We start from the raw sequence: 20685 nt of genomic DNA, 5'->3' as shown, positions 1-20685 counted from the left end.
GATTACTGTAATAAAGGTCACTCTGTTGTTTAGGATTTTAACCTTTATATCTTCAATAGCTACTACTCTTATGACAGTAACATAACAGAGAAAGTTTCAAAGTTAGTTGTTGGCCTTTCACCACTATAGACCACCTATGTTCACCAAAATGAAGGAAAAAACTGTTTGGTTACAGTAAATCTTCTGAAATAACGAGATTTCTGAGATGACTGACTATGGAGCTGAGGTCAAAAGTCAATTCAAGACACTTACCAGGTCTGTTTTGGTCAGGTCCTGATATTCCGAAGAGTAATAGGAAGGTGCTTTCCCAAAGCTGTTGTTATCACTGGCAGTTTTATTTGGCTGGGCATGCTGACGATAAGTGGCACTTTTAGGAGTCCAGCAGAAAAGGTTGATGGATTCCCGGACACAGCGCTCAATGTCGATCTCTGAATGCAAAACGGGAAAGAGAGGATTGTTGCTTAACAACAATTGTGCTCTAGGATAGTGATGCTAAATAAAAATGATTTCATTATGATAAGCAAGTCCTAAGCTATTGAATACTTGCAGTTCTGGACGATTTAAATATCTTAAGAGCGCTAAGAAGAACAGTGACTTTATGCTCATTTGGCAAAGCCACAGGAGAATCACAGACTGTCTAACTTCCGCCTAATTAACCTTGGATGACCTTGGAATACAGAGTGTTTCCATCCAACTCATCCAGAGACTCTGACTCCCTGCCAATGCTTCTTTCAGTCACCAACAAATTGAGTGAAGACATCAACACTTCATTCACACTCTCACAGTACCAGATGAAGAGAAGAAGGGGAGATTCAATGGCTTCCTTCAAATGCAAAACAAACTCTCTTGAGCCATGAGCCTTAAACCGGAGATTAAAGTAAAAGGGATTCACATGGATATAAACAAATCAGGAATCCTTTCCTCGCTATCTCACACACTTTCTATCCTGTTAGCGGAAAAAGTCTCCCTAATGAAGTAGTTTAGTCTGCTTGGTCTACTATTCAAATCAAGCCGAGTGTGACAGCTTCATTTTATTTAAGAGGATATGATCTGAATACTCGAATATAAACACTGGGCTTGCCCTGAGGGGCTGTGATTACTGTCCTCTACAGTATAGGCAACAGTGACTGAGCAAAAGAGGAATAGAAGCGTTATTAAAGAAAAGGAAATTGTGTGCTACTACTTGGACAGCATTTTAAGGCATCATGGTAATGCAACAGACGTGAAAGCTCAAAAAGGCAGGGAGCATCGCATAGTTGCAGAGAAGACAGACAATCCCATAATGCAATGCGTTGCGCCAAGCACTGTGAAAAAAAAATCCAGAAACTGGTGATTATAAAGCGGTATTTTTCCCAATAATTTAAATTAAAAAAAAAAATTTCTTAATAATTACTTCTTAAAATCCCTAAGACTCAGGGTCTTTTCTTGCTTCAAACTGAAGTTTGAACTGATACCAAGATTTTGTAAATTACTACATTATTGATTTTATATTCTATTTATATAATACATTTTAACACTTTTGAAAGAAGTCTCTTATGCTTCACAATGGCTTAATTTATTTAATAAAAATACACTAAAAGCTTTAAAATTTTGAAATATTATTGCGATTTAAAATAACAGTTTTTCTATTTGAATATATTTCAAAATGCGTTTTATTCCTGTGATGCAAAGCTGAATTTTCAGCATCATTGCTCCAGTCTTAAGTGTCACATGATCCTTCAGAAATAACATTTGTGCTGCTGTTCATTCAACATTTCACCCATTTTAGGCTCACTCCACTGGCTGCCCGTACATTTTAGGATCCATTTCAAAATTCTTTTATTTTGTTTTTAAATCCCTGAATGGTCTTGCCCCACCCTTCATCTCTGAGCTGCGACACCCTTATACACCCACCCGTTCTCTCAGGTCAGCTGATCACCTGCTCTGAATGTGCCCAAAAACAAAGCGTAAGCTCAGAGGGGACCGTGCCTTTGCTGTGGCAGCTCCTAAACTGTGGAATGATCTGCCACTGCCCATTAGACAGGCCTCTTTGTTGTCTATTTTTAAACTGCGTCTTAAAATCCACCTTTACTCTTTGGCCTTTGACACCTGATGTTGACATTTGGTTTATTTTATTGTTTCTATGGTATTGCGGTTTGTCTCTCGAATCTGTTTCATTTGTATTTTATGTATTATGATTTATGGCTTTTTTGCTGTACAGCACTTTGGTCCACTTTAAAGTGCTTTATAAATAAAGTTTGATTGATTTGATTGATTGAACATTCAAAAGAACAGCATTTATTTTAAGGTAGCGGCTATTCGCACTAAGTGCAAATAGCAATAGATGTGAAAATAGTGATATATTCTATTTACACCATGTAAAAGTAGCAATTCTTTGAAATATGTGGTAATTAGATGCTATTAATACTTTATTTTGGCTAGGGCTGTGCGATATTGCAGAAAATTGCGATATGCAATATCCTTGTTAAAGGTCCCATGGCATGGCATTTTTCTATTATTTTATAATGTTTCCTGAGGTGTACTTATATTGTTAGTATGATTTTTACATCATAAAATGTCATAATTTAGAAATAAAAGGCATTTTTTCTATACTGATGTTTGCCCTGTGGCTGAATGCCCTGTTTCAAGAGGCGTGTCTGCTGTGAGACTTCAGTGAAAACGCCCACTGTTGTGATTGGCTGACATCTTTGCATTTGAAATGAGCGGAGGGGGCGTGGTTTAACGAGGTCTACCAGGCACGAGCAGAGCCTGCTGCCAGAGAGACGGATGGACCTGAGTTCACTTCTCATCAGTTCTCTCAGCACGTCTCAGTTCAGTGAATTGTTTTAGTTACTAGCATATACTACAGGTTATTCGTTTATTTCTAGTCGGAGGGGCTGTCACTCATGTCAGAAAGTTAGTAACTTTAGTAAATTATGGATCAGCGCTGACTCGAGACGCGAACCGTTTAGAACAATTCAGTCCGATTTGGTGAACTGGTTCGGTTCACTAAAAAGAACCGGTTCAAAAGAATGATTTGTTCGCGAACCGGACATCACTAATGTACCAGAGACGGAGCGATTGCTAACAAAGTTATTTATAGTAACTACTGAGTTATGAGAGAAATGTCAGCACAAGTTTATTGTGTTTGTATCTGAGAGTTCTGAATAAACACGAGTCCCAGTCACGCCAGTTTAAGCGCTTTGAGTGCCTAGAAAAGCGCTATATAAATGTAACAAATTATTAAATTATTATTACGCCGAGTCCGTCTTCATCATTATTCTACCAACTTTGTAACACATGTAATGTACCATTACAGCTGTCAAGATGAACGAGTTACGAATAAGTGTTGATTATAGCATTATTTTTAGATATTTTCCTATCATATGAAAAGCGTCAGTGACGCGCATTGAGTACAAAGCGCAAACAAAGACACAACAGCAGTAATCGAATGTAATCTAGGTTATTGTGGGGATAGCTGGCTAGCCCTGATACCATCACACTTACCCCCCTTTTGCTTAATCTCGCCCCGCGTTTGGTGCCTCCGCTGTGGGCCAGATGCAGTACTGGGGGTCGGGGATGTTGAAGGCCGACCGGCCAGTGCAGCCCGAGCTTTGGCGTGTGTGAGGTTTATCTCTAAAGAGATGTGAGTCTGCCGATGTTGAGCAGAAACTCATGACTGTATGCACATTGTAGGCTTGTGCGCACGTTTCGGTGTGTGTGTCAGACAGCACGAGACTGCAAGGAGTTGTTTTTCGCAAGTTATTGCGTTTAATAACTCTTTTAACGTCAAGCAAGTCACATAAGTAACAGTCGTGTGCCCAGTCTATTCTCAGCTATATGCATCAACCTAAAATGTACACTTTTCACAATGTTGAAGTAGCCTATTAAAATCATTCAGATATTGCGTACCCTTGCGATATGCATATTGCGATATGTACAATTTTCCATAATTTCGATATATTGCGCAGACCTAATTTTGGCAGATATATACTATTTGCACCTCAGCATTGTTATACATTAACAGGGTGCAATAATAACAGAGTGTAAATTATTATATTTATTAAAATGGGAACGGATGCCAATGGGACAATAAAAGCCCTCCCTACCCAATACATACTTTTATTATCATTAGGCACCTTATTTCCACTTGTAGACAATTTTCTTCATTTTTATTGAAAGTAAGTGCCTTTCCGGTGTGATATGTGATGGGAGAAGAGAGAGCTCGGAAAAAGGTGGATTCGAACCCGGGTCGATCGCGTCAAATTAGTGCTGGGCGGTATGACCAAAAATTTATATCACAGTATTTTCCAAAATTATATCGGTTTCGCGGTATATGACGTTTTTTTTTTCCCCTATGCATGACCGAGTGTTAACCACATTTTCTACTAATTTTCTACTAATTGAGATACTAATTAAATACTGCAGTAGATTGGCTAGAATGCCCTATTTTACTGTCATGGCGAGTGAATATTGTAGAAAAATTCCACACTAGAATTAATACAGGTTTGCAAAGCCCCACAAAATGATGCTGTGGGGAGACAACAACCAATAAAACACATGCAACACACTCATTACAGACACATGCATATTAAAATATGACCATGGAGATAGAAAAAAAAGAGTTGAGGGCACCGTTAGCATTTTAAAAACCTAACCCTATATAACAACAAACTGACAAAACGACGGAGAAACGCTGAAGAACATTTAAAAGGTCTAAGGATATTTTCAATACATTTAAGAGCACTACAGTCTCTGAACAAATGACACACGTCAGTTTAACAAAGAAAGAATAAAGCAGTTAAATTTTTGCCCATTCTTCTTTGAATTGTCAGTCTATTTATTAACTTACATCGTCTTGTGTGTAGCATCGTGTCATCGCGGTCGTGATCAGACGTACAGTTCAGTGTCCTTTGCATAACGCTACATTTCAAGACGTGATGAAATATGTGCGCATACACGCTGCCGGTTTAATGTTCAGAGCACTAGAGTATATGAAATATTTCCATAAAAAACTTAAACGTGCTCGCTCCGGTCTATATGTGCTATAATATGATCCGTGTGGAGAACGTTAATCTCATCACGGCGTTCCGCGCAGAAAGCGCTCTCTCTCGCGCGCCGTGTGTAGTTTGAATTCTCCGCTGTAATCAAGGGTTGAATCCGAGATCGCCCCCTATAACCTCAAATAGGGCATTATTTGAGGGGACAGCCATTTGCAGTGGTGTTCGACACCATAGTGGACGTTATTGAGTGCACTCAATACGTCTGAACGCGACATATACCGGTATTGGTCTCATCAAAATTCATATCATAACAAAAATAAATACCGGTATTCGGTATGAACCGGTATACCGCCCAGCACCAAGTCAAATCCTAGTTTCATCAACCTTGCGCTCTATTGACTACGCCACTGCAGACATTTCAACATGCACGTCTTTTTTAATCTTGTGTGGCCCAACCAGGCTTTGCTGTGTGGAGTTAGTGTAAACAGTGCTTGCCAACAAGGCACGCTATTTGTACTTAGTGCAAACAGACACTCCGTTATTTTAAATAGAAATCTCTTTATGTTACACATACCATCAAATCTCAGCACTCAAATCTGTACTCATCCTCTGGGGAAAAAAACACGACTTCTCAATAATAAATGTGATTTTCATGTGTGGAACTTGACAATTGCATGCTACTGAAATCAAGTCGAGTGTCTTGTATGCTTTGTGTGAGAATTGCTATTTGTATGGCACACAGAGTTTCGGGCTATGTGATGCGTTTCCTATCAGTCACCTATGATGAGGCTCATTCCAGTTAAGAGGGCAAGCCAGGCTTTGGGACAGAGAGGGAGGAGGAGGAGGATGAATGCAAACAGAATGAGAGATGAGGCACCAATCAGTCAGTGCATTAGAGCAGCCATTCCCAAACTGTGGTCCGCGGACCACTAGTGGTCCGTGAGGGTACTGCAGGTGGGCCGTGGAAAGGCAAAATAAAATATTTTTTTACCTTCAATTTACCAGGAAATTCCCATAAAAATAAAAAGTAAAAAGAATATGTAGGTCTATATTGATATAATATTTAAATTAAATTGTCAGGTTATTGTGTTATTACTAAAATAGGCTGGTGGCGCTCGGCCGTGACATTCAATTCAGTGCCTCACTTTTTGAGGACTTGTAAACTTTAAATAATAACTCTAATAATCCCCTAAATTTGCCAAAGGTTTTGAAATGTTGACTATATCCAAGTGTTCTTATTACTGTGTAGATTTCATACTCCATTGCAAAATAAGCCCGTTGTTTAAATGATCCTGATTATGCACTTGAGTAAATAAATAAAATATAAATGTGGCAGCTGTTGTATACAGTAAACTTTCTTTTAACAAGCCTGTTGTACTGATGTGATGACCAGTTATAGTTTTAGCGCTAGTAAGCCTATTTAGAGGTGCGGATTAATTCAGGTAGGTCTGTGTGTAGACATATATTTTATTATGTGTATTATGAGGTGGTCCGCGGAATTTCTTGATTACAACTAGTGGTCCACACACACAAAAAGTTTGAAAACCCCTGCATTAGAGACTTGACAGATGATCCGCCTTTCCTCCAAACATCACCTCCCTATCCCTCCTTCCACTGACCCAAATCTAGAGGCAGAAATGAGCGAATGACATATGGATCTGGAGGTTTTAGACATCATAAATATGATGCCTTGTCACTTCTGCAGTAACTCTAACATACAATCATCCCAATTGCACGCACCAGGGGTCCTTGACATCCCATATGTGTGCCCCACATACAATAAGAACTGGTTCTCAAATCCCAACCCTACACAGTGGCACAGAAGGAATGAGTAAAGACATTCAGTCACAATGCATGAATGTTGCATGAAACACCACCACCTTCCAGCACAGAATCCCCACTTATAGTCAAGACAAATACCATGCATTTGAAAGAGAGGTCTGGCTATGCATTCCACATTTCATCTTTATAAACACAGCTTTTGTCACAGTATTATCTGCAGACGTCATTCAGACACTGATATTGACTTTCCCATAATATGAAATAGACATGCATGAAGGAGCCATCCGGATTCAGTAGTAAAGGGGGATAAGAACTAAATGACAGACTACTAAATTCTCCTGATTTCTTCAGCCTCTACAGGATGTGGAACAGACATTGTTATTATGCTTGTAATGACAATAACTACAATATTTTGGCGTAAACAAATAGTTTTCATGGTAATTTTTGGGCACCTGGTGAATAACTGAAGGGAATCCTGTGGTTAAGGAACTTTTCACTCAGAACTAGTGGCCAGAATTTATATTATGAATTTATATCGGCACTGAGCCATGACTAAGTCTGCTCTGTCAATTAACAGGAAAGTTACTATATTTAAAAATAAAAATATAAAATAAACTATTGTTCAAAAGTTTGGGATAAGTAATATTTTTGACAGTTTAGAAGAAGTCTCCTATGCTCACCAAGGCGGCATTTCATAAAAATACAGTAAAACAGTAATATTGTGAAATGTTATTACAATTTAAACGTTTTCTATTCTAATATATTTTAAAATGCACTTAATTCCTTTGATGCAAAGTTGAATTTTCAGTCTTCATTGTCACATGATCCTTCAGAAATCATTCTAATACGATAATTTGGCATATTTTTTCAAGACTATTTGATGACTAGAACGTAAAAAAAAAAACAGAATTTATTTTAAATAAAATTATTTGGTAAAATTATGTCATCACTCTCACTTATGCGTAATTGAACGCATCCATGCTGAATAACAGTATTAACGCATTTTGTGAATTTTTTTCCAAATAGCAGCAAAATTGTCATTTTTTGTCATACAGAAACGAGCAATACATCATTTGAAACTGTAAAGAGCTACTTTTATTTGTGTATACTCACAATAACGACAAAACTTTGTACTTTTGTAAAATAAAAAAAGACAAACAGGGTGCGCTTTCTGCCGTCTCAGTCTTTGTAGACTTCTGTCTGAAACGCGTAACAAAAATGAACCGAAACTCCAAGAATACTTGCCACACAGACATGAGAGATATGTTTTTAGAAATCTTGAGTGTCTACTATTAAATGAAGTTGACCCACTTTATATTAGGTGGCCTTAACTACTATGTACTAACATTTTAATTAATAATTTGATACAATGCACTTATTGTGTACAAACATGTTTTTACATTGTACTTACATTTAAAAAAAAATACCTGCATGTAATTACATCTGTAATTAATTTCTGTAGTTACATTTGTAATTACACAGTTTACACTTCCCTTACACCTAACCCTACCCTTAAACTTACCCATCCCACCACACCTGTCCCTAACCCTACCCGTATCCCACCTCAATATTAGCAAAGGTGTTTTGCAATACAATTTGAACACAGTAAGTACATTGTACTTATTTTTTGATGTAAGTTCAAAGTAGTTAAGGCCACCTAATTGGGGCCAATGAAGTAATTTATATAGAAAACAAATGTTCTCTGTTTATGTAATCCGCATGAAACCAACGAGAGGTACAATCTTCCCGTCTGACCTCATTATTTTTAATGTGGCCACCGCCACACCCACCCTCCTTTATTGGCATCGATATCAGTACAGCCCTTTAAAAATGTATATCTGTCGGGCACTTACGCTGAACACCATGCAGAGCATCACGGCTTCTTTTGACAGGACGGATTAATGTTAGTCTGGGCCATTTAACACCTATCGGCTCACGAATACATCTCATCAGCACCATCATTTTCCAGCCCACAGTTTCCAAAACGCATAAGGGGGGAAAGAAAAAATGGCCTTGATAAAGGTGATAACGGTTGGCTAAAACCTCTTTATGAGGTAATAAAAAAAGACTGAGGAGAAAAATTCACCTTCACAACCTTTCTCCAAGGAAATATAGCTTTTAAAACCAAAACGGATGCCCGCAGTTATGGCCAAAACAAAACACGCAGTCACGTATACAAACCCAGTCTCCATGGTTTAATTAGTAACCTGCGTGAGAGAATAAAAATGGTAACATGCCATTAACAAGTTGAGACGTTTGTGTATGGGAGGCAGGAATTACAAGGCACAGATTCACCAACTCTATATTTAGCGCTAACAGTGTGTAAAGTAAACACGGTCATGTAGCAACAAGTGGGTCAAACAAACACGTTAGGACAAAGGAATGTGATGATGGTGCTTAAAGTCTCAATAGAAAAATGTCTTCGGATGCTATGGGAGTAGGGCATGGGCATAAATGAATAATGAACTTTGAAGTGCGCAGTGTAAAATGAGTTTCTAGGGAAGAGGTTCTTGTTTTTAATGGTACATTGCAGTATATATTAGAAATGACTTATCCATGCACTTGCCCATGTGACCTTATAATCTATAATCAAAATATCCCTCCCTCTTGCAGCTCATCTCTTCTCTTCTCTGATGATGTGTTTACTGGAACGAGGGCGGGACAACCTGTCACCAATAGCAAACCACAACCATCCAATCAATTCCCGACGGACAATATCATGTTTTTTGTTTGTTCGACAAGTTGTTTCACTTAGAAATGCGTCACAATAGGGAAGAAAAGTAGAGATCGACAAATATTGACTTTTTATAACCAATATCGATACTAACTTTACATGTTTATGTGCCCGATAACCAATATAAAAAGGAACAATATACAGTATATTATTACCAATATATATGATCTGTTTGTGAATGTTATAACAGCACCGAGTTATAACAAAACCCTTTTATTATTATACTGTAATTTCACTCCCTCCTTGCACACATAAAACACACTTCTACATCAATAAATACAGTAGTCTGAAAGAGTGCAAAAAATAAAGTGCACGGTCACTAAAGGGTCTCTCTTAAATAAAAGTCCTGATCAGGTAAACATAGTATAATTCATATTCAAAGCATAAAACATTCTAAATAACCATTGCTACTTTAGTGTAGCTTCCTCCCAGTTGCATCTTTTTATTTCTAACAACAGCAGTAATACTAACAATAGGCAAAGTCTAAATTTACAAAGTCTTATGTTTTCAAATGGAGAACATAAACAATTGACATGTGATGATTCTATCAAATTTGCATGAATATGAGCATTTGTTTTAAACTACAGTTTTAAAAGGTTTATGTGTTGTCTAATAGCTTAGACTGAACAGTGAAGAGAATGGAATATTTAAGGAATAATTGATTTATTAGAAAAAGGGTGTGCATAATTTTTCAATAACTCAATGGCTTAAAGTCAATTATTCCACTTATCCTAAGGTTACCACACCTCAAAACATTGTTCAGATTATGTATTGTATATGGAAGACATTTGTCAGGTTTTTGTCCTTAAAACTAGGAGGCTTGAGCCAATGATAGCAGTCAAATGCAGTTATTAATGCAGTTATTAGAGAGAGTGAGATTAAATATGTGTGAACTACCTGAGTCTGTGCGTCTTTCAGCAGTTTTCAGCAGCAGCGTTTCAACTAATAGCAAAACTGTAAGTTTATCAGCTTCAAGAACATTGGTGATTTTATCAGTACAATCGCGATAATAACGGCAGAGCCACGCTGACAACACGTTTCTGTGCAAGTGTGTGTCCGCACTGTTTGTGTTTGAGTGGGAGAGAGAGTGGGAGAGAGAGAGTGTTTTCAGTACATAATAAAATGTAATATTCTGGCAAAAAAAAACAGGTGCTGCGTCCCAATTCGCCTACTTATACTACGACCTAAAAGTATGTACTCTTTTTGTGAAGAAAAAGTACATACTTTTGAGTGTGTAGCTGAAGAGTATGCAAGCTTTGGGATATACTACTTCGTCATCTTTAACAGACTCTGTCGCTTAGTTACACATATCCTGTCACCGTTTAAACTGCCCTGTCAATCATCCTGTCACAGTTCAAATCCTCCACATTTAATTTAATTTCCTACCGTATCGGAGAGAAATGCAGTAGCACATTGATCTGCCATTCGCAAGTCTTTAATGCAGAGACTCTCCTCATGTGTTTTCAATTTGAATATAATGATGCATTTAAAAATGTATGGCCAAACGTATCATTAGAAAAGTTCACAATGCTGCTGCAGGTGAAATATAATGTGGATAACATTGAATAAATATCTCTTAGACAGGTTAAATACTGATAATTATTCACTTAAACCCCTGTAACTAAACCTCTACTTAACCATCGGACTCGTACATCCATCATGTTTGTAGTTTTTTAACACTTTTTATCCGCGTTTGTAGTTCTAATCAAATCCTCATCCATCTCACAATGGGTTGTGAGCAATATCAGCCGTTAGAGTGCGCGTCGATCTGCACTTCGAATTCTGACCGGAAATAGTAGACCTTCAGGGAATCTTTGGAATACTCTTTTCAACATACTACGATTTGGGACTTACTAATTCTATTTTCGAATACTATTTAGGACGGATAGTATGCGAATTGGCACTTGGAATTTTTTATCCTATTGTTTGCTATATTTCTTTGCTTGGTCAGTGTCGTTGTGGGTTTTGGTTCTTTTGCTGTTTTCGGCTGTAGGACCGAAATAACAAATCATTTGGCGAAGTGATATGGAACTGTAAAGAGGTCAAAACCTGCCTGGAACTACTTTAGCCGTGCGTTTCCCTGAAAATAACTGCACACCTTAGAACATTCGTCAACCAATCAGATTCAAGCATTCAACAGCCCCGTAGTATGTAATGGAATATTCGCTGGAATATGCAACATGTTATATACGCATATTTAATTAATGTAAAATAATGTCTTTATTGGGACATGACTTGACGGATTACGGGATTCTTTTAAACTACTTGGTTAAGCGCCAAGTTTAAACTACATATCAAGCTTTTAACATCTCATTTGTGCATTAATGACTATGTTAAATAAAGTTGAATTAAGGTAGGTTAAACACCATTGTTGACTCATCTCTCAGATGCAGTGCTTTAATGGCGATCTTGCGCGCAATTCTATAATTGGTAAATCCGATATAACAAAACCGATATCAAATTATGGAAAATGCTTAAATATAGGCATTTTTTGATTGATCACAGGGCCATAACCCCCATAGACACTGAGGGGGACAAGTCCCCCCCGAATAATTAGAAATGGCCAAATTGTCCCCCCTAAAATTGCACTGCACTCTCCTGCACTCCATTCACGATTTTACAGTGCTCTGTATGTTAGGATGACAAAAAGTTACATTTTTAGTCTGGTCTGCCTCAGGTCTAACGGAGCTCGTCAATGTCAAAATGATTGAGATGGCCAATCAAATCAAAGTAGGCGGGGTTTACGTTCTCTCTGGGCTCGTGCACAGTCTTCACACAGACAAGCGCGTCAATCTATCGCTTAATGTCATTACGGGGATATCTATTCTTTCTGGTGAAATCACAAAACAAAATGCACACATGTCCATGCTCTCAATATACAATCATTGAACATCTTTGATTTTAATGAAGAAGAAAAAACTATATGAGGGCGGACTAGAGCCTGTAACCTTCGACATGGTTTACAAAAATTCTACCACCAGACCACCAAGGAATTCAAATTTTAACAGCGGATATATGTATTTATTCACTAACGGGAAGAATCTCGAGACTAACGATATATTTGACGCAAATTAATGCAACTATTATTTGCAAATAGTCCCAAAATGATTATTTCCCAACTAGAATTAGACCTAGAATTTCGTTCACTGTTCCGTTTCTTTATGCTTTATATAAAAAAAAAAATTTGACTGTACTGACGCTGTTGTATGAGAACTGAACTGAGCTGGGCGATGACATCACTGTTTTCTGCAGAGCTGCTTTATAGATGAACTGAACTAATTTAATAATTTATGATCTTTACAATGGAACAGAATCAACACTGAACTGACTTCAGCTGAACAACAGCCGAAATGAATAATTGTCCTGTTATCACTGTAAAGCTGCTTTGGAACAATCTTTATTGTATTAAGTGCTTTACAAATAATGTTGACTTGACTTGACCTAGCAACCACCCAGAACACCCTAGCAACCACATAATAATGCCCTGGCAAGCATCCACAACACTGTAGCATTGCGGTAAGTGAGAATTGCACTTTGTGCTCACATGTTCTGCAGAAAATGTAAAAGGGAGTTGAACAAGTGCAGTAAGCGATTCATATGTTTGAGCGATGCTGGCTGGATCTCAGAAAAAAAAAAACATCTCAAAGGAGGAACAAATGCTTCTGATTACCATTTGTGAGCAGGTTTGGCTATAGTGAAAAAGACCACATTTTTGAAAATTATGTTTTGCTTTAAATCTACTGATTTGGTTTGAGAGTTAGGTAAAACATTTGCATATAAAAACACAGTGAAATAAACATGCGTGCGCTTGAGTTGAAAGTGTTCTTCCGAGAGTGAGCTGTGAAGCAGCGAGGACAAATATTTTACCTATAAAAGGAGTTTTCTTTCTCAACTCCTCAGACTTTTATATGGCTTGCCAGCGAGAAGAACAGAAATATGAAATCCCTAAATCTCAGCGGCATCGACACTGCACTGGATACACCAGCCTCTTTCTTCCAATGACTTTTAAATGTTTAATGACACTGGCTCCTCTGTGACCAGGAAATAGCCATTTAATACGAGCGTTTTGGAGACAAACGAACCGAAACAATCTCAAGATGCGAGATAACGGCCCACATCATGGACGCCTGCCAAGGAGATCCAGTAACAGCAGAGGCAGACGCAGTGCATGCGAGGCAAATCGAGGCATTTGAGGCAGGAGCACAACTCAACAGCATGTGTGGAAGAAATGACAGCCGTGACCTTCTCAAACATAAGTGTCTGCATGTTCATCCACGTTCGCCAGGAACTGCCGCCCCACGCGGCGTTAATTACACTGCTGCCACAATTACAGACAGAAAAGAGAAGAGATGCCAATCCCACAAGACCTCCGCTCAACCTGCGAAAAAAAAGCCCGGTCCTCGGCTTCAAAAGCGAAACTTTCAAAGGCGTTTTAATTCTCTGAGAGCTTGTGCGGATTTTCACAGCATAATGTTACTAGTCAGTAAGCTGACAAAAGTTTTGCTTTGAAACAAATTCCCTGTTTTGTGAATACAGATGCTTTGCATATGCACCAAAAAACCCCAGGCAAAATTTACAGACTTCCCTGAGAGAAATAATATGACATGTTTGTAAATAATTCTCTCCGAGTCTTCCTCTGAAATCACAAAATCCTACCTAGACAACTAGCTGAGCTTTGCAAAAGTTTTACTGTCACAGTAGAGGATAAAGCCATGGCAATTTAACATATTAGTTTAATAATTATATGCCATGATATTAGCATGTTACTCCAAGAAACATCACAGAATACTATGGTACTATCGCATTACATGTCCAAAAAAAAATGTAGTAACATAATACTATAATACTATGTCCCAAAACATTGGTATTAAATGTCTAAAAATCATGGTAATACCAAGGCATTTAATAGCATGGAAAGCAAAAAACATTTATCAACGATGATAATTTATTTCCAGCAATGAAGTTACATTAAAAATGCAATTAATACAGACTAAAATTACTGGAAAACACCTCTTCTATGGTGTTTCTAATGTAAAATTTGCTTTGCATGTTTAAAAGAAAATAGTGGTAGTGAGAGGAGGTGATAAAATAATTTTTTGTAAAATTGGTTTTATTGCATATTTATGTACAGCAATATCTAACAGCAATGATTTTGGATGGATGATGGATGCCAAAGCTGATTTAGTCCATTAATAATGGATAATAAAAAAATATATGCAGACCATTTATTCCAATAATAAATTCATAAATAAATAGTCAACTGCATGCCGCTCAGTGTTAGACTCCAGATACTTTTACAGGTCAGTAGATTTACATGATTTAAAACTGACTAACAGGTTTTGACACCACTGGACAGCTCGAAAACCGCACTGCTAGTTAATCTGGCTGTGGAAACTGATCAAACTGCAGCCTTGCAGCCTGGAGCCATTGTGCATCTCTTGCGTTCTCTGGTGAAAGTCAAGTTTTCAGAAGTATCTGATGGAAGACTGTCCTGTAAAATCTCTGGAGCTATTTCCAGACGTGTCAGTGACAGATGCCTATTAGCCACTTGTAGTCAGATGCTCTTTTTGTCAAAATGTGATTTGTGCTTCGCTTCCAGCTGGATATTTGTCTCCTGACAGGACGGAGTAATGGCGTGTCTCACGGGCTGCTGTTGAACATCATAGCCATATCTATAGCAGATTTCTCTGTGATTGCCGGTGCAATATTTTTGCTGATCTTAAAAGTGGTTTTGCTTAGAATTTTGCTGTTCTTTTGCCTTTTTCAAAATCTGTTTGGAATGCCTCACATAAAAACAGATATCCCTAAATCATGCTTCCCGCCAAATCATACTCGTCTCTGTGGCAACCCTGGTCTCTGGAAACGTTTGGAAGGTACCATGTGTTAGAAGTAATTACTTTTGCAATTCCATTTGGTGCCACTAGTGCCAAACACTTCAGCTTTCAGTGTGCAATAAGTAGTTTATGTTTCTGTGGCGAGGTGGACGAGCGAGGGACATGGGAGGAGCGAGCGAGATCGGTGTGCGTGATTGAGAATGAGCGTCACCTGCGAGGCACACCGGTCTCGAGTCCTCTCATGAGGGAGCACGGAGGCATATAAGGACAAGCGACACGAGTGAAGGACGAGAGAGGACCTGGCCTGGATTTGAATTTGTGTTTTGTTTACGTTTTGTTATGTGTGTGCGCGGCAGTCGTCCGTGAGGGGCTGCCGCTTTTACTTTCATTTTGTGTTCATTTATTTTATTAAAGTTGTTGAATGTTCGCCGGTTCCCGCCTCCTTCTTCCCACACGAACAAACAACGTTACAGTTTCATATACGTCTTCCGAAACAACTAATATGACAGTATTATCCTCTTTGCGGTCTCCATTAAAAGGACAGCCTAAAAAACAAGCATTCCCTAGAACATGTCAAAGTTCACCTCAAGTGTTTTAGGTTATTAAAGGGGTACTTCAGTGCTGGGAAGATGAATGTGTATTTAAATTGGGTCATTTATGTAGTAGAAATGTGAAATTATTTGTGAATTTGGTGCCTTCTAGACTGAGAAAAGACAACATGTATTTTTGTCTCATGTGGATGAAAGACAACAACTCCCAGAATGCACTTGCTTCGCTGCTCTACGAGGCCACTCCCAAGCCACGGCTATTGGTTATCACTTGCCCACCGCGGCACCGCCCCCGGGGCGGCAGTGGCTCAGTGGTTCATGTAGGTTGTAGGTCTACAAACTGGAAGGTTGGTGGTTCAATCCCCGGTTCCACCTGACCAAGTGTCGAGGTGTCCATGAGCAAGACACCTAACCCCATCTGCTCCCGACGAGCTGGATGGCGCCTTGCATGGCTGACACCGCCGTCGGTGTGTGAATGAGTGTATGAATGGGTGAATGTGAGGCAAATGTAAAGTGCTTTGGATGGCCGTAGGTCTGTTAAAAAAGCGCTATATAAACGCAGTCCATTTACCATTTACCATAGTAATAAAATAATTTTGTTCAGTTAGAGAACAGACACTACAAATAAAAACTGAATGTGTCTTTTCAATAAAGTGTGAGTGAGAACGAAAGTCACAGCACAGACGCAGCAGGAGTCAGATTTCATTCATCATTCAGAGCTGAGGTAAGCACGGCTGTCATTCTCGGCACGTGTGCAGTCTGGCGTGTTTTCAGATCGCATATGGAAGCTTAACTTTCATAGGAATGAATTAAAAAGTTGAAACACTCACTTTGCTCTGCACCGCTCCGTTATGAATGCCTGAGCTGAGTGGCCGTGTGCATGAGTGAGATCCCACCCCATGGGCGGGTTGATAACATGCGGAACAGCTCCTTCTACTGGCTGTAGTCTCTAGCCTCTGGCTAAAAAATCCTCCGATGACGCAAAAATTACGATATTTGCATCATCTGAGGATTTTTTCCAAAAATAAAATGCATAATTATTCATTAATTGCAACTTTTCATCTCACAATTCTGACTTTCTTTCCTCAGAATTGCAAGATATAAACTTGCAGAAACATTGCGAGAAAAATAGTGAGATTTGTGAGATAAAAAAGTTGCAATTATGTTTTGTATTTTTTTTTATTCCATGGCGGAAACCATATTGTTCATATGCTTCTGCTTAATAAAATGTATTTATTTTTGTACACCACTGATATGACTGAGTGTTGTTTTAGTATTATGTATATACAGTTGTGTAACTTGTAACTTGTAACAGTTAAAATGTTACTTATGGTGTTATTATACTACCCACCATTAGGGGACACTATTGTACCTTTATGCTAAGTTTAAATCTAAATACAGGTAGGTAGTGGAAGAAGACAGCTGTTTGGTAAGAGGAAAGCATGGCTTCCATCTGGTAACCTTACCTTTAATGATGTCCTGATTGGGAGACCGTTTTATGCTCAATCAAAACGGACTCCTTTTACCCTCTTTAGTTGTAATGGTGCATTTGCTACTGCATGATACCTGTGTGAAATAGTAAGAACTAATTTACCTACAATTGTATCTCTTTGCCTTGGGTCATCGAAACTGGATAGTAGTCACGCGGATAAGAACTGTTTCTGCTTGTTTCTGGAATTGATGTGTGAGTATTGAATTTGGTCTGGACTTTTACCAAGGTTGAAGAACTATATAGTCTAAAATGTTTGTTCTTACACCTATGGACTGTGGCATAAGTATCACCACATTCATTGCATCCAACCTTTCACTCCCATATCGTAACTTTTCATTTTGTATTTCTATATATTATATTATATATGTATAGGTTTTTGGATAATTTGTACAATTGCTTGACCTCAACCAGTTTAATGATTGTGGGAAGTTGGTATGTAGATCCCTCCCAAAAAGACTTTCAGATTTATAGTAAACTTTTACTCATAAAAGTACGAGTTTGTTATATACTATTATAGTATTTATTCATATTTTTAATTAGCTTTTGATTTAGCTTAGCTTTTAGATTAAGTTTTTTTAATGTGCTTTTGACATTTTATTACTAAACTTTTTTTCTATTTAACTTTATGTGTGTGTGTGAGATTTAGTATTTTTGGTACTTTCAGTTAGTTGCCAAGGCAAATATTTTAATTTTCATCTTTCTTTTTTTTCACATTTTATTTTAGATCAGCTTTATTTAAATTCCTGAAAATGATTATTAACAGTTTAAGTTTGAATTTGAACAATAAGAACCCTCAATCGTGAGTGCACAAAATGTCACAGTTGTTTATGTGTTAGCTAAAGCGTGTAAAGAGAGAAAAAAAATGCTAATTGCACCCTTAAAAGTACCAAAAATGTCTGGCTGGACCAAAAACTGACATTTTTTAAACTGCCATTTAAATTGGTAAAGTTTTTTGGAAGAGGGTGAGTAAATGATAATGTATATTTATTTTTATATGATTTAGATTTTGTATGATTCACAAAAATGTATTAATGTATACAGACTAAAGTGGAATAGCATCATCTAAACTGGGGAAAAACAGGAAGCATGACGAGCATGCATATCCATTGCCATTTAAATAAGAACAAGACAATTTAAATGCTTCTTTCCTGTTTTGTTGTTACCTTGACACACAGACACACACACCTCACTACCAAAACAAACTTTCTTTAACCCTAACCCTTGTTTACATCTGTGTGTTTTGGCCTGAGAGACACAACGACAAGTTTCAAGAATTCTCCTGCTTTCAACTGCCATGGTAACTGGGTATTTTTCACATTATTTTGGGAAGTAATCCCTGCATTGTGACGGAGTGTACACACCATCAGCATTCCTGCAGCGCTGAATGCTCCCAGCTAATTCCCTCACATTAGACTCAATCATCGTCCATCACTTCAGCCACGGCACACAGCTCCGTGTTGACAGCAACCTCAGGGAATCGTGGCTAGCAGATGCCAGAGGAAACACACAGAGCTGTCCCGACCGGAACGCCACTCGTCAGGCCACACCGGTGCCAGCTGCCTCTTCCGACATACCACGTGGAAAGAACGGCATAAGCCACATAACTTATCCTGAGCTCATCGCAAACAAGTCTCAACTGAGCCCCGGCATGGGGAGGCTTACAGGGAATAAAGCACACTGTTTGACAGAGGTGCGTTTAAACAGACAAGTGTGCATTGCGGTTTCCAAGGGTCCACAACAACTGCAGCAAACTCACACGTGCATGTATTAGCATTCTTATTGCACTACACTCTTAGAAAAATTAAGAGTGTTAAATGGGGTTCTAGACTCCATTTTAATGAATCCCATACGGTTTTAATTTTAATGGTCTTGGTGACTTGAGTCCTCTTGACTACTCGTAACTTTTCGGAGCTAGTTTTAGCGCTAAAATGCTTTGTGAAATACTCTGTGAAGGAGTCCTAAAATTAGGACTGACACACCCATTATTTTTAAGAGTTTCTCCCAAATCGGCAAGTTAGGAGCTACTTTTAGCCTTAAGATGTTTTGTCAATACGGTCCCTGATGTGCAGCAAAAGATCGTTGAGCTTCACAAAATAGAAAGTGGCTGTAAGAAAATAGCATTAAGATAAAGCATTGAAAATCCCCATTTCCACCCTCAGGGGTGGAGCAATGGACAATGATCCAAAACGAACATCAAAATCAACACAAATTGTGTCACTGAGCACAAAATGAAGCTTCTGCCATGGCCGTCCCAGTCCCCTGACCTGAACCCTAGAGAAAATGAGTGGGCTGAACTGAAGAGAAGAAGCACCAACATGGATCTGGGAATCTGAAGGATTTGGAGAGATTCTGTATGGAGGAATGGTCCATATCTTGGGTGCCAATAATTGTGGCCAACGTGAACCAGAGAAAAACATTTATTTCATAACGTGAATTTTCCCCTCACTTTCAATTGTTTTACTTCAATGAAAGGGTAGAATTTTGTGAATTTATTAAATGAAGGATCAAACGGATAAACAATGCAGATTTATTTTCACAGCCTTCTTTGCTCACATTTATCAAGGGTGTAGTGTTGTCAAAAGTACCGACCACGATACCAAGTTGGTACTGACATTTTAAGAATGCGACGCTTTGAGCGCTGTTGAGCGGAATCGTAAACAGCTCTGACTGGCCATTGTGCTCATGCGCTCATTGGCTACAATGACCAGCGCTTCAAAAACATGTTGTAAATATACATCAATGATGCTTTTCACAGAGTGCTTACACAGATACACATGGGAGCGTTTGAATCAGCCTACCGGTTCGCTAGTTGACGCCTGCTTATGCTTTCAGATGCTCCTAATTTTTTTTTTTCGAAACACTTTCAAACGCTCCCGTGCGCAAATCACAGACACATCCGATGAGCGCATGAGCACGATGGCCAGTCAGAGGTGTTTATGATTCCAGCTCAACAGCGCTCAAAGCGTCACATTTTTAAAATGTCAGTACCGACTTGGTATCGCGGCCTGTACTTTTGACAACACTACAAGGGTGCCAATATTAGTGGAGGGCACTTTACTACTCCACAAACATGGAAAACAGTGATACATGGACCGACGCCGAAGTCCATGCAATTCTCAACCGCTCACAGCACCCTCTATCTTCCAGTTGTTGAATGCCTAATAACTACACGTCACCCCTTTAGAGCCCTTTAAAGAGCACCTATCATGGAATTTTGAAATGTATCTTTCATGTAGTGTGTAACATAGATCTAAGTGAACAAAAACATCCTGCAAAGTTTGAAATATGACAGTGCACCGTATATATAGTTATT

General features: G+C 38.5%; 1 protein-coding gene across 2 annotated transcripts in view; it reads right to left on the bottom strand.

The window, feature by feature from the left end:
• The window catches only part of tbck (TBC1 domain containing kinase), a 78143-nt gene that overhangs the window by 22209 nt on the left and 35249 nt on the right, over positions 1–20685 (bottom strand). For both annotated transcript variants that reach the window (XM_079812191.1, XM_079812192.1), the window contains one exon: positions 253–428. In XM_079812191.1, the coding sequence (XP_079668317.1) occupies positions 253–428 (176 nt within the window). The remainder of the gene's footprint in view (positions 1–252; positions 429–20685) is intronic.

The sequence above is a fragment of the Gobio gobio genome (assembly GCF_949357685.1).
Source record: "Gobio gobio genome assembly, chromosome: 3".
Taxonomy (NCBI): domain Eukaryota; kingdom Metazoa; phylum Chordata; class Actinopteri; order Cypriniformes; family Gobionidae; genus Gobio; species Gobio gobio.
The sequence above is the reverse complement of the archived record's forward strand: the minus strand, read 5'-3'. Positions and strand labels throughout refer to the sequence as shown.